Source organism: Pseudophryne corroboree, chromosome 9 (assembly GCF_028390025.1).
Source record: "Pseudophryne corroboree isolate aPseCor3 chromosome 9, aPseCor3.hap2, whole genome shotgun sequence".
Lineage (NCBI taxonomy): Eukaryota > Metazoa > Chordata > Amphibia > Anura > Myobatrachidae > Pseudophryne > Pseudophryne corroboree.
The window spans coordinates 47,015,910-47,031,260 of record NC_086452.1 but is presented as its reverse complement, the minus strand read 5'-3'; the positions used below and the strand labels follow the sequence as shown (position 1 = coordinate 47,031,260).

At 42.1% G+C, this 15,351-nt stretch overlaps 1 protein-coding gene across 4 annotated transcripts in view; it reads right to left on the bottom strand.

Annotated features, from left to right (window-relative positions):
- PLPP3 (phospholipid phosphatase 3) overlaps positions 1-15,351 on the bottom strand; it is a 60,198-nt gene that overhangs the window by 24,865 nt on the left and 19,982 nt on the right. For 2 of the 4 annotated variants that reach the window (XM_063939294.1, XM_063939296.1), the window contains one exon: positions 4,220-4,377. In XM_063939294.1, coding sequence (XP_063795364.1) covers positions 4,220-4,377 — 158 coding nt within the window. Of the gene's footprint in view, positions 1-3,776; positions 3,935-4,219; positions 4,378-15,351 lie in introns of those variants that run through there. The other 2 variants (XM_063939295.1, XM_063939293.1) reach the window with 2 other exon arrangements.

The window sequence follows — 15,351 nt, the reverse complement described above, 5'->3', positions numbered from 1 at the left end:
TGTAAAAGTGTCCGAACCTCGAAACGATGTTTTCAATAGTTCCCCTTCACTTCATTTTTGCCCCACGTAGTCATATACTCTAGTGGAGGCTGCCATAATATGGCCTGAATCAATATCCCTTTATTAGGTACTAGTGATAAAACTGAGGCATGAGGCACAGTGTGCCTCAGTGATACCACTAGTAATGAATTCACTGATTATGGGGTTCAGCCCACAAAGTAGCTGCCTCTAATGCATGGAGGCGATACGGGTTTGAAGAAGAAAAAAAAAATAATCAAAAGAAAAAGATGTAATATGTGTACTAGAACTCGTTTTGCGTAACTATAAACATGTTTATCGTTATTTTCAAAATAACAGAAACATATTCAAATGGACTGGTCTATAATGCACTACAGCCCTGAAGACTGAACTTGGGCAACAGGATGGCACTTACAAGTGCCATGGCACTGAATGGATGCCCTTTAAATATTTTTATTAGTAATGTTGATACACCTTGTGTTTGTATTTAGTTTCTGTTCACGCTCCTATCATTCTTCCCCTATCTGGCACAGCCTGTGTTGGTGGTCTTAATGATAACACAGATGTAGCCAGCTGCAAAGAATTAATTGGAGAATTAGGTCCCCACCGATTGACCACTGTGGAGTGTTTTCTATTTTGGTAAGAAAACAGATCACAAATAACAGATATTTTGTTGTACGTCGGGTGCAAGTATAGACCCTGATTCTTCCCAGATGGGGTTAGGTGGCAATTAGTATAAACTGTTATAAAGGAGACTCTCAAATTCAGAATTGGGTGTAACTGGCCATTATAAGAGTGAACAGCTTTTAGAATGGCTGCAGAATAATTTTGGAAATACTGACTCACAATAGTAACTGTATACTGTTCCGAGAATGGCCGGATGACAATATTATCATACTATGGGGGAAATTAAATTTTCAGGCAAAAACCACAATTTGTTGCCCAATATTTTTTTCCGGGCAATTCAATTGCAACTCGTTCCCCCCCCCCCCCACCCTATCCTCCACCCAAAAAAAGAAAAAAAGTTTTTGAAAAACACACACCGTAACCGGGATAAGTTCCGCCAGCCTCCAGGCAGATGAAAAAAAGATCCCAGATAGTGCTGTCTTTCAGGGATAATTGGATAACCCCTGGGGGATCAATTAGCCATAGTAAATTACCGCCACTGATTGAATTCCCCCCTATATGTACATTGCTATCTAAAATCTTTATTTTCTATGGCACTACATGGGTCATTAGTCTTTAGGATTTTCACCTAACAATTGAATATTCAGACATTAATTATGAAGTGTCTTAATATCTTGTTTGAATTTTCAACTACAATAAATGAATAAATCTCTTTAGGACCCTTTAATAACTTTTACAACAGTGAAGGGAATATCTGATTTATCTGGTTAATCACACATATATACATCGGGGGAAGCCACAGGGGTCTATTCATGAAGCAGTGAAAAGAGTGGAGAAGTGAGCCAGTGGAGAAGTTGCCAATAGCAACCAATCAGCTGCTTTTATAGTATGCAAATTACAAATGTTACTTCAATGCTGATTGGTTCTTCTCCACTGACTCACTTCTCCACAGTTTTCACTGCTTCATGAATAGACCCCTAAATGACATGAAAATGAGGAGAAAAAATGCAAGCAACAACGCACATCAAACGCGTCGGGTTAGACAAGCTTTCTCACTTGCGTTTTTTTTACTTGTGCTGTTTAGCAAAAATGAAGGTGCCGTTAGGTGTGAGGCCTAATGAATAGCTTTTATTTATAAAAGTAAAGACCCTTGTGGCTAAACATGTTTATTTGTCCCCATGGTGAATATACACCATAATAAGGGCCTGTGAAGGGTAAAATGCTGCAGGCCCTTATTACTGTGTATATTCACCATGGGGTAATTATAATACAACAAAGGCTTACCCAACTGCCTAATGCCTAATACATAGACCATAGGTTCTCAAACTCGGTCCTCAGGACCCCACACAGTGCATGTTTTGCAGGTCTCCTCATAGAATCACAAGTGAAATAATTAGCTCCACCTGTGGACCTTTAAAAATGTGTCAGTGAGTAATTAATACACCTGTGCGCCTGCTGGGTTACCTGCAAAACATGCACCGTGTGGGGTCCTGAGGACCGAGTTTGAGAACCTGTGACATAGACAATATACAAATGTAAGAAGAAGAAAGAGTACTATACTCAAGACAAACTTTAACATGAAGCAGAAAAATACACAGTAAAGGCAGATACAATAATATAATATATATATATATATATATATATATATATATATATATATATATACATATATACACATACACAATATGTAAACATTTATTCCTTGAAATACAGTCTTTAAGGAGGGTAAGAAAAGGGTTGTACACATATGGAGGAGAAGGCAAAATCCCAACACCAATGCAAAAGCAGATAATGCGAAATAAATCAGTAGTAATTAAAAACAGATACACATAAAACAGAAATAACAGTAATTGCTTCCAGAAATGCATGAGAAAAAAAATAAAAATCGGAACTCTGCTCTGTTGAATAACATAAAATGTGGGGCTGGGCTTGAGAAATGTTTTTGAAACTCCCTATAGAGGGAAGGATTGTGGGGGAGGTACATCAAGCCTGGGAGAATGATAAAGTGAAGTCACCCAATGCTTCTGTCATTTATCTAGCACAGTTTTGAAATGACAGCTAATTGGTTGCATTGGGTAACTTCTCCACTTTAGCACTCTCCAAGACTTGATACATCCACCCCTCTATCTTGCAGTGAGCCTATGTTGAGCTTATACGTGAATAGAGGCTGGTGGGGGGCATCAAGTGGTTGTTAAAGTTCTGAGACAATGTTGGACTTCAATTAAGTTGATCAACAGAAGTCAACATTTGAAGTACTTGAGACTTCGCAAGACTGGATGAGGCTATGTACTATTGTCATTCTATAATACTATATTCACTTTTCAGAGTTGTTTTACTTTGGTCTGCTAGATGAGTCCCAGAAAACATATGTTCTAAGCTCAAACTGAATTTTAGTCTTTGGTGAAAGTCTACTATTCAGTTACAGGTTATGTGGAACAAAACCCCAAAATATTGTGACCTCAGCTTCTAGTTTGGATGTTTTGTATTTTGTATTGAAGCTAGGAGGCAGCAGGTTTTTATTTGGCAGTAAAAAATAAAGTTTGCAAAAACACTAGATGTATTTTTCATGTAATGGACTAGTCTACAAAATACATTACACTGTCCCGACCACCATCTACCTTGGTGCAACCAACTGATGCCTGCGGTTTAATAATAACTAAAGAACTAACCGGGGCATTTGGTCAATGTAAGTCGCTTTTCAACTATTTTATTGTGTGTCTGCTTTGTGAACCAATTGTAAAAATTCAACAAGTTCAGTACAAGGGTTCTTAACCACCTTTCGCACTCACATACTGTTGATTAATAATTCACAACGGATTATGTACAGTGCTTCCGTTTAATCGTTTCAGCTTGTCTACTTGAGTACGTTGCTGTAATAAATACTGATCTTGTACAAAATAGTAAAAGTATGATTAATTAATGAAGACTTTTACTAGTTGGCGGTACACAATCCATTTTTATTTTTAAAGATATATATGGTGCCTTCGGCTAAACGGCATAGTCGGCCATGCTTTTTTTGGCCCCGGATAGTAGGTTAAGAACTCGTTGCAGACATTTTTGGAAGACGACAGAACACAGGGAAAAAAAAAAAATAGAAGAGATTTTTTGTAATTGACAGGTTGTGCACTTACAGCAAGGATGGAAATGATAATACCAACGACAGATAGCATAATATCATTAATTGTTTCTCCAGATTTGCTGGGGTACTTGATACTTTCATCGTCACAGTAAAACCCCCGGTGATACGGTTGGATTTTATTAGATTCAATTATCATGAAAGGAAGGCCAGCTAGCGAAAGAGCGAGAGAAAGAGAAAGAGAGAAAGAGACAAGAAGAAAACATTGTCAATGCACAGGGTAATGCACGTGAGCTAAAACACCAAAGCAAAGCACGGGCCGTCCGGAACAATGCAACCTTCTGGCGGTAACAAGGATTTCCGTATGGGGTGTGAGACGGCGCCTGGAACAGTAAAGGGTCAGGGCGCCCTCCTACAACCTGCACAGAGTTCATCATTACGTTTTAGAAGCTGGCATGGGCTCAGGGCGGTCTCCGTGCTGTTGTACATATCACTTACAGAGACCAGCGTCACCAACACCCCCAATGTTAGAAGCAGTGGAATAGATATAGTGCTTTTCTGATACTCATATCTGATGCTTTCATCACTGCAGAAAAAGCCCCGCTGGTAGGGCAAGATAAGAGATGTACAATTCATCACGACTGCTGGTGCGATAGCTGTCAGGATAAATGGTGAAATGTTACGGTTACAATGCACATTCAAAACACCAGCGGTTATTAATGCTGAAGTACCAGGATTTCTTGCTTCATTTGGCCCAACTAATTAATCATCTGACTTTACAATATGTCTTATGGTACCAAGTGATTCCTATCCGCCGTCAAATTTTATGTTTCCATTTTACTTTTAGTTATTTTTCTTACGCGTTTCATCAAATGCAAAAGAACTTGTTTCTATATTAATGTTAGGATTTTTCTAATGCGTTTCATAAAATGCAAAAGAACATGTTTCTATATTAACGTTAGGTATTTTACTTACACATTTCATAGAATGCAAAAGAATATGTTTCTATATTAATGTCATGTATTTTGCTTACGCGTTGCATAAAATGCAAAAGAGCATTTTTCTATGTTGATGTTAGGTATTTTACTTACGCATTTCACAAAATGCAAAAGAACATGTTTCTATGTTAATGTTAGGTATTTTGGTTACGTGTTTCATAAATTGCAAAAGACCATGTTTCTATGTTAATGTTAGGTATTTTACTTACGCGTTTCACAAAATGCAAAAGAGCATAGTCTGCATCATAAGGGTAAGCTTAACTTTAATATGAATCAAGAAACAGCAATGATTGACCGGCAAAATGTTACTGACTTGCGGAATGTCCCATGCAAGTTGGCCAAACCCCTGTTGGTAATGGTAGTAATTCTATAACCTATTTTCCTTTAAGCAACTATAAAATGAATCAAATTAAACAGCATAATGCATTCTTACTTACTAAACCTTTTCTACTGTTGGGCTCATTAGTTTTAATACTGCATTTGGGACCCCTATGTAGCCAGAGCTATAACCTGTATTCCAAAATGAATATTCTACATGGCTTCTCAGTGCAATAAGTTAAAAAGTTGGGAAAACACAACCTACAGCAATACTCTACATGTATGACAGGGCAGCTTCTAATTGGTTAGCATGTTTAACAGCACTACCCTTAACTAGCTTCAGTTTATGTCAATTTCAATGAACTCACATCTTGAAAATATAAATTACATTTATGAAACATAAAGTAAAAAAAAAAAAACAGCATAAAATAATAACAAATGTTTAAAACGAACATAAAAATAAAGCATAACAGTCACATTTTGGATAGGGTGGAAAGTGAAATAGGGTTTACTCCTCTGACACATATAATAATATATTTAGAGTATGTTGCAGCCAGACCGGCCTTCCAGTCTTTGGAGGAACACGGTGAAATGTCTTATAAATAAACGTATAAAGCTCAATTTTACGGCGTAAACGTTCCAGGACTCTGGTGACGTCACTGCGCTCTACACCTTGACTTAATCCAACCAGTGAAATTAGATTAGTAAAGAAAAACATCTCAGCCAGCGTCTGCAGCAGTACACTTACGTGGCTTAGTGTCATTACTATTATCTTATTTTCGTGCTCTTCTGCAAATGGCTTGCACATGACAGATCTGTAAAACACATGTTACTACACGTTGCGCAGTTTGCAGGAATGTTAACCACTTCAGCTCTGGAAGACGGCCATATGTGACAAAGTTTGCACATGTAATAATATTACAGGGAGAACCGTTTAATCCGTTCGTTACTGGAAGGGCTGCCGATGGAAGAGGTTAAGTGTTTTCAGATGTTCCTCTAAGAATCCTTATTTCAACTTTATTCACTGACCCCATAGGCAAATGGCCGACGGGGATTCCTGCCGCACTGGTCAATTCTCACTCTCAGGCTGACGTTGGATATTCCTGGGTTTTTCCTCAAATGTAGATGTCATGTAATTGTCTTGGGTTTTGGTAAGTTAAACTTGTGGTCTGAGTGGGATGTGTTTAATCCAATACAGAGTAACCTCAGAGATTCTTTTACTACAGCCAGAAGAAAAATATATATATATCCATCTCTTGCCTGTAGGGGTATTATTGTATGCAATTTCTAGGTTTGGTCGGCTAGGAAGGTGGGTTCTATGGCTGTAATCCGATGGTATATCTTGCTGAAGAAGGACTTTCAAAACATTTACATTCGTTTCTATAACTTACAGCAACGTCTGGGCATTATTTTTGAGCACAGCTATTAATCACGGTCTATCATCTATATTTACCTGTCCTGTACTAAATATATACATAGAGGCCAGTCTTGGCGGGAGGTAGCCTTTGAAAAATATAATATCAAGGCATAAAGGATAGTAGCAAAGCGACATTTAGTAAAACTGGAGTACTTGTATATCCATTCAGTTGCTATACTATATGCATACTGATTGGTACTTACAGAAAATGTATTTGCATATTTTAAAGTGAAATAACTGACATGCTGTGCTTTGCAACTTGAGCTTTTTGTCCTGCATAGTCGCTGAATCTGCATTTGCTTATTTGTTTGTATTGGATAAGCATGACATACTCGGTCACATCTTACTTTGAAACAAAGTTGCAGAGTGTCCTCTACATTCTTCCTTCTTTCTACTCTTACTTGATGCAATTACACTGGTGGGTCTTCAACAAGGAACTATTTACTGACAGCCAAAGAGACAGGTTAATGGTGCCACAAACTTTATTTAGACTAATCTTCACATTACAAATTTCCGCGGGCTGAAGACGGAGCTTGGAAATTTACCTCTAATATTTGGTAGCAGTTTAATTTTGGGAACCAGGCCAGTGACTGGAAAGGGGGTTGGGGGTAGTGGGGGTTGGCGACTTGTATAGAAGTGTGCCCTGGTATGTGATACTGGAGTTAGACTCGCACAGTAAATATTATGATTTCACGCGTATGCAAGGGTTGCTATTTTAAGCAGCTAAGGGCTACTGGTCTTGGGGTACGTGTAAACCTCATTCGGTTTGTAATATACGTTCAGATTATTGAAACTGGCTCCCGGCCAAATCGACTGGAGCTGAATGTCTTATTTTCTGCTGGGGACCCTTTGAAGCTGCTACATTTATGAAGAAACGATGTCTGTGTACAACACCTCCGTAGATGTTCTCTGTTCGGCTACCACCCTGCCAGTGTTATTAAACAGCAGTTACACATATATAAAATGATTTGTGGGCCCAATTAATGTGTTCATATATTTATTCTAAACCGCCTATATTTGTGCTTTTCATCTGAAATAGCCTTGGCGTTCCACATAGGCCGGTCTCGTAACGTAAAAGTATGTAAAAGTTATTTAAAAGAAACTAAGATAGCTACAAATACAACCTTAGTTTTTCAGTGGTTTAGGGGAGTGGTTTGTCTGCTGCGCTCACTTCCTGTCCAGCTCTCAGTATCTTGAATTGCTATGAACTATTCAAAAAAACATTAATCTATGAAAATATTCATATATATGTGAATATTGTTATTTTTTTCAGTAGTGCTAAGGACACGTCAAGTGCTTTTCATGTTTAAAACCTTGATGAATGTGAGCTCTCAAATGCAGTTCAGAATTATTATACTTTATATGGCGCCGCAAGGGGTCTGCAGCGCCTCGCAAAGTACAGAAACAGAAACAGTACAAACAAAACAAGAAAAAAGTGACTTAAGGTGGATACGGCCGATACGTCTGTGAACTCCGTCGTTCACAGACGTATCGCGTCGGCCCCGCTGCACAGCCGACGGCCAATATATCTACCGATATATTGGCGCATCGCTGTGTGTGTACGGGTGGTCGGCCGTACACATGCTGCGGCGGCCGGCGGTGATTGACAGCTGAAATGGGCGGGCGTGTTCATGACGTCAGTCCCCGACGGATCGGGCAGTGTGTATGCTCAACACACTGCCCGATCCGTCCATAGATATATCTGCCGATCAACTGATTGGCAGATATATCTACCAGTGTGTACCCACCTTTACAGTACAGAACATTGCGGGACATGAATATTGGCCCTCATTCCGAGTTGTTCGCTCGGTAAAAATCTTCGCATCGCAGCGATTTTCCGCTTAATGCGCATGCGCAATGTTCGCACTGCGACTGCGCCAAGTAAATTTGCTATGCACTTAGTAATTTTACTCACGGCTTTTTCATCGTTCTGGCGATCGTAATGTGATTGACAGGAAATGGGTGTTACTGGGCGGAAACAGGCCGTTTTATGGGCGTGTGGGAAAAAACGCTACCGTTTCCGTAAAAAACGCAGGAGTGGCCGGAGAAACGGAGGAGTGTCTGGGCGAACGCTGGGTGTGTTTGTGACGTCAAACCAGGAACGACAAGCACTGAACTGATCGCAGATGCCGAGTAAGTCTGGAGCTACTCAGAAACTGCTACGAGGTGTGTAATCGCAATATTGCGAATACATCGTTCGCATTTTTAAGATGCTAAGATTCACTCCCAGTAGGCGGCGGCTTAGCATGAGCAAATCTGCTAAAATCCGCTTGCGAGCGAACAACTCGGAATGAGGGCCATTGTGTGTAAACATTGCTGCATCAGCGGTCATAATACCCAAATAAGCTGCAGGGTGGTAGAAGCCAAGCGTTATGCTTGGTATACACTTGTAGATATATCTACAGATCAATGGATCTGTAGATATATCTACAGGCGGACCGGGCAGTGTGTTCTGCATACACACTGCCTGATCCGTTGGGACTGACGTCAGTTGTGCTGTCAATCACCGCCGGCGTCTGTTGCAGGTTTACGGGCGCGTACAAAGTGATGCACCAATATATCGTTAGATATATTGGCCGTCGGCTGTGCTGCAGGGCCGATGCGATATGTCTATGAACGACGGCGTTCACAGACATATCGTTGGTACACACTGGCCGACGGGCCCGCGATATATCGGCCAGTGTGTACCCAGCATTAGAAGTGTTACAGGCAGTAGGGAGGAGATGATGGTATAAGTAAGGAAAGGAAAAGCACTTGTGGAAAGAGGGCCCTGCTTGTGAGAGCTTACAGTTACATTTCAGAAAACCTAATGCCAACATGCAATAAAGTAAACTATTTTGGAGAGTCAACCGTAATTCCTGAATGCAGCCCATAAACTCAATACGGACCATGAAAGGGGTACTTTCCCTTATTGATACAAGATGAACACTTTTAGCAGAAAACACAGCGATCGCCCCAAGGATGCCAAACGTAGTCGCTGTAACACCTCTCAGCCCTGCCTCTACAACAGAGCTCCGTGAAGATAGGACATTGCACCGCGTTCAGGGGCAGATGTATTAACCTGGAGAAGGCAAAAGGAAGTGATAAACCAGTGATATGTGCAAGGTGATAAAGTCACCAGCCAATCAGATCCTAACTGTTAATTTACATAATGGAGCTGATTGGCTGGTGCCTTAATTACCTTGCACATATCACTGGTTTATCACTTCCTTATGCCTTCTCCAGGTTAATACATCTGCCCCTCAGTGTCATCCTATTCCCTAACATTAGGTTATATGGAGTTTCACTGTGTAGTTGCCCCATTTTGCTGTACATGGGTAAATATTTGATGGAGGATGAATTATTCTAAAGTGGATACTGGCCATAAAGTGTTGCCACTGGTTCCTAGTGAAGGTTAATTAACCTGGTTTCAGTAGGCCCCTGGTCATGGTTCCACCATTCAGGTGGGGCCTTGCTCCTGGTCTGCTTGCTTCTTTTGGCAGTGACTGGTGCACACTATGCTTAAAGGGGGGTACACACGGAGCGATAATCTAAGATTCCTTAGATTTTCAGCAAGATCGCTCCGTGTGTAGCCCTAACAGCCATAGCGATGCGCAGCCCTGCGCATCGCTATCGCTGGTGCTAGACTGACCTGCATGCAGGCCAATCTAGCGGGTCGCTTACTTCACCCGCTGGGTGAATTGAGCGCCCCCCCATCTCCCCCTGCACGCTCAACACAGATCGCGCTGTGCTGAGCGGCGGGAGAGATGTATGCTGAGCGGTTTGCTCAGCACACATCACTCCTGCATCGGCCCGTCTATATGGGCCTTAACAGTAGATTGTGGTAGGCCCCTGGAAGACATTAGAACCACCCGATTTCTGGACTCCAGATGTTTAACTTTTTCAGACACCCCATGTACTAAAGTTATTGCATGAAGTTTCAGTTTTGGTTGGATTTATGGAGTGTGTGTGATATCGTAGTGTTTTAAAGGGAGTGGAGAAATTTCGGGAGCCCTGCAGAAGCATTTGCAAGTGGAAGCTGCACGCCCCAACATGACGTGGCCACACGCCCCAGTGTGATGCAACCATATTCCCGGTCTTGATTTCAGAAATATGAAAATATACTGTAACCCCTCCTGTCATCCAGTCATTTTTTTTTTGGGGGGGGGGAGGGGAGCAGTCTGGGAAAAACATGATTAGGCCTGAAAACTGGGACAATTCTTAAAAAAGTTGGGATACCAAGAAGGGTGGGAAGAATATGAAATTGAGGGAATGGGTAGGATATGGGATCGGGGGAATGGGTAAGTATATAACTATATGAATATAGCATTACTGAAAACAGTTGCTGCTACGGTTGGATTTTAAATGTGAATATCTGGTGACAAACCCAATTTAAAGCAAAAAGAAAACATAGTGTGACGATAAAAGCTTTACTCAATATTTAACTGTGGCACAGTCTCAATAGTCACATTACGGGCAGTGTCAAACTGTGCCAGACATCTTTAATAGTTGATTTCCGTAGCTATATTGACATCTCTGCGTCTGGCGAAACCCGACAATTGTAAACACCGGTTTCATGCCGGTCAGTAAGGAAACTCGTTTTATGAATGACTGGTTAATGAAGTATACGATTAAACTGAACCCCAGGATGTGATAGTAAAGCACCAGATTTATGTATCTGTACAAGCCAAACTTACACGGCCAACTCCGTCAATGTCTCTATTGTAAACTTGGAGCCCCCTTCTTCAGAGTAGACATCTGCCACCTGCATAAACAGCACAAGTGTATGAATGTCTATCAAAATACAAGCCCGGGAACCTTAGTAGCTTAAAGGGAAAGCGGAAATATTTGGCATGCTTCTACAAAGTCCACTAATTAGTTTTTTGGGAAGAAAAAGTATTTTAAGGTATTTCCTATGTCGATACATATACTTTAGACTCTCAACTTGAAGTAGACTTTTACGGCGGCGCTGAATTTATGACAGTCGCCTGTTTTCCGTACTGATTCAGTGCAGGGTTTCCAGACCTTGAAAATATTCTTTATTGACAATCCGGTAAAACTGTGCAAACTGCGTTTTGTGTCTACTTATTATGCAAGTGGTATATACAATAGCTATTAATGTAAACTTAGACATATCTATAAGGGACAACACATGAGGTGGTTGACTTTCTATTGGCTAAAAGATGCTGAACATAGAATCCACCTACAGTGCAGAGAGATAAAGTTTCAACCAATCAGCACTTAACTGTAATTTTTCAAAAATAGGCCCAGATTTATCAAGCCTTGGAGAGTGATAAATTGCACGGTGATAAAGTGCAAACCAATCAGCTCGTAACTGTCATTTTCAAACACATCCTGCAACATGGCAGTTAGAAGCTGATTGGTTGGTACTTTACCACTGTGCAATTTATCACTCTGCAAGGCTTGATAAATCTGGGCCATAGCCTGTAAAGTGACACTTAGAAGCCGATTATTACTTTGGGGTCTATTCATGAAGCAGTGAAAAGAGTAGAGAAGTGAGCCTGTGGAGAAGTTGCCCATGGCAACCAATCAGCTGCTCCGTACAACTGTACAGTATGCAAATTATAAATGTTACCTCAATGCTGATTGGTTGCCATGGGCAACTTCTCCACTGGCTCATTTCTCCACACTTTTCACTGCTTCATGAATAGACCTCTTTATCGCTCTCCACTTTCTCTCTCTCCTAGCTTTGATAAATCTCCCCCTAGAAGAGTCCCAGAAAACCTCCATATTCCCCCTAATCAACAAACAGTGAGCTGAGGGTGCATACGAACAGCACTTAACGTGAGGAGCATCCAAACATACTCCCTAATAGTGGCAGTATTCAGGCCCTGGCTAATTATGCTTACATTTGCTCAATCACCTGGCTTGAATAGGAATTTGGCCGTGCTAAATCCCTCGCCTTTGTCCTATGGCACGCAGGTTTGTGAGGATCTCATGGCAACAAGGGAATCCTTTCAATTCCCACGGGAGGGATTTCACTACTATGGTGGCTCAGCCACTGACCTCCATTCACCGCTCTCTTACTTTCACACAGACAAAAGCCCCGGCTATGAAGGAAGCATTGTGCTCAGTCTGCATGTTAAACCTTGCAGACTATTAAATCCGCACCAGGAGCGAACAGGTTAAACGGCAAAGCAGGCAGAGAAAAAAAAACTGTCACTCACCATGTACCCTAAACAACATGTGCACTGTTCATTTATATAAAAAAAAAGAGATTGATCAGCCCCAATGTCCTCTTAAAGACCTAGTAACAAAGCTCTGCTATCTTGCAGCAGCGCTGAGAAAATGGACTTAACGAGGGCTCAAGATGGAAGACACCGCTCGCCCCTCCATTGTGTACCAATTTCAACAAAGAGTCCTCTGATTACTCAATTTGAAAGTGGATTTCAAACGCAGAGGAATGGAATGTATCACCCTCTATGAAAATAGCACCAACATATTCTGCAGCTGTATACAATCTGAAAATTTCAGTCAGCGTCGATAGAGCTTACAATCTAACCTACCTCGCGCTGGCACATAAATACATACCAGATACCCTTTACCCAGCAGCTGATGAACCCACCAGAATGTCTTTGGACTGTGGTGGAAACCAGGAGAACCACAACGGTTACTGCTGGTATGATGTGATGTTTTACTAAATGTTAAACCTGCCTGGACCAAAATGTTATTAAAATGGATGATTACAAGAAACTGAATCCGAGGCAGGTGCATACATAAAGGCATGCAATGGCACGCGGGCACATGCATACCCAGACAGACAGATGGTTATGTTCCAGGGCCCTAATTTAAAACACATAAGGCGCATTCAGGTAACGAAGACTTTTTTTTTCTTTTTGCATTATGAATAAACATCGGCCGCATGAGTCACTGCGACTCTGGAAGCCCTAATTAATCAGCCAGTTACATCCCCACTAGCTGGGAGATGTCCTGGCTTCATTAAGTGCATTTCACAAAACTCTGCAAGACAAGAAAGATTCCAACACCCCATAAAGGGAACAAGAACTTAGCTGGAGCTCAGCGGAGGACTGAGGGGCTGGTAATTATATGTGGCTTTCCGGCCAACGCATCATTAAGGGGGAGGGGGTGCAATCATCAAGGCTCCTTGGAAAACAATTTAATCAGGAGTGTAAGTACTGTAGGACTGTGACTGTGTCATTATGCAATTACATAGCAGCGGCTTACCCATAGGCGGGTGCAGACGCTTACAGCTGCAGGCTGCCATTTCTTATTATTGCTTCCCGAATGTTTGCACTCAGAAAGAAGCCACTTTCCCAATCAATATGTCAATATGTGTTAGTAGAGAGTAGCAGAATTGGGCGGAGGGGGGGCTGACTTTAGACATCTTGCAGCAGAAATATTGGGAAGAGAGGAATATTTGCTTTCTGCAACGGTGACATCCAATATCTAGACATATGATCTTCAACCCGTAGCTCGCCGTAGTATTTTCGGTAGCTCGCAGAGCGCACGGGCCTGGGCAGTCACTGGCACTCCTCCTCCCTTCATTTTTAATATGGTGCCGGCCGTCAGCCAATCAGAGCTCATGGACCGGCAGTGGTGGCACCTGATTGGCTGCCAGATCGCGAGTTTTGATTGGCTTACTTACTGGCATCATATTTTAAATGCCCGCCACCGCCGGAGACTCTGTCACCATCACCGCAACCGCTCTCCGGACTTCACAGGAGAGGCGCGCATTGCGCTCTCCTCCCCTTCCGTCCCTCATATAGGAGGAGCAGCACCGGCGGCAGTAGAAGAAGCCAGCAAGGGTTAGCACTGTGTGGGGCACTGTATCAGACACTGCGGGGGGGGGGGGGGGGGGGGGGGCATTTTATCTGGTGCTGCGGGGGGGGGGGGGGGGAATTGTGTCTGGCACTCATGGGGGCATTGTTTCTGGCACTGCTGGGGGCATTATTTGTGTATCTGGCACTACGCGAGGGGGGGGCATTACTTGTAGTTGTGAGGCCACCCCCACTTTTGTGAGGCCACACTCACTTTCGCAGGAACGCACGCACATTGGGGGGAGCTCCTTCAGAGGTTTTATTTTCTGAAAGTAGCTCACACCCCAATTAAGGTTGGAGACCACTGGCCTAGACTGTAAGCATTGCAATTATGTAAATCTTTACACATCTTATAGAAGAAATATTGGGAAGAGAGGTATATTTGCTTTCTGCAACAGGTGACATCCAATGTCTAGAGTAGACTGTAAGCTCTCAGGAGCAGGGCCTCTACCAGCTGTATTATCTACAGTATGTACTTATGCATTGCAATTATGTAAGTGTGTATGTTACTTTCTCATCTGTACCATTTTGTACTTATGCACTTGGGCCTGATTCTCAATACCACGAAAATCCAAGAGCGATTTTTAGCAAATTGTGCGAGGGCGGTTCTCTGTGTCCGCAAAATGCGCGTTTCCAGGTGTCAACTGGTCGACCCCTAAGGACGCACCCCTATGTACTACGCTGCGGAACCTTTGTGTCACCAGATAAATTAAAGATTATAATAATGCGATCTTACGGAAGTGCATACAATCGCTAACTTTTATTTCTCTGGGTAACTGCTAAGGATCCCTTATTGTTACTGCTATCACAAGTATTAATAAATATCCACTGACTACAGCTTCATTTGCTTTCCTTTGTTCCGCGTACTGTAAGCGTCCTCTAGATCAAATGCATTCCTCCCAGCCCCTCTGTTTATCCTCGAGAACCCAACGTCTTGAGCTGGCACCACCTAATCACTAACGCCTGAGAGCCCCTACAGAAAGAGCTGTTGTCTGATTTGTAAGCAGGGGCTGCAGATAAACAAGCGCTGACAGATTTTCTCTCCATTGTCTTCTGATGGAAGCAACAGTGGGAAAGCTGCAAAAAAGCGCGCAGCAGGCAGACACATTATCGCTGGGT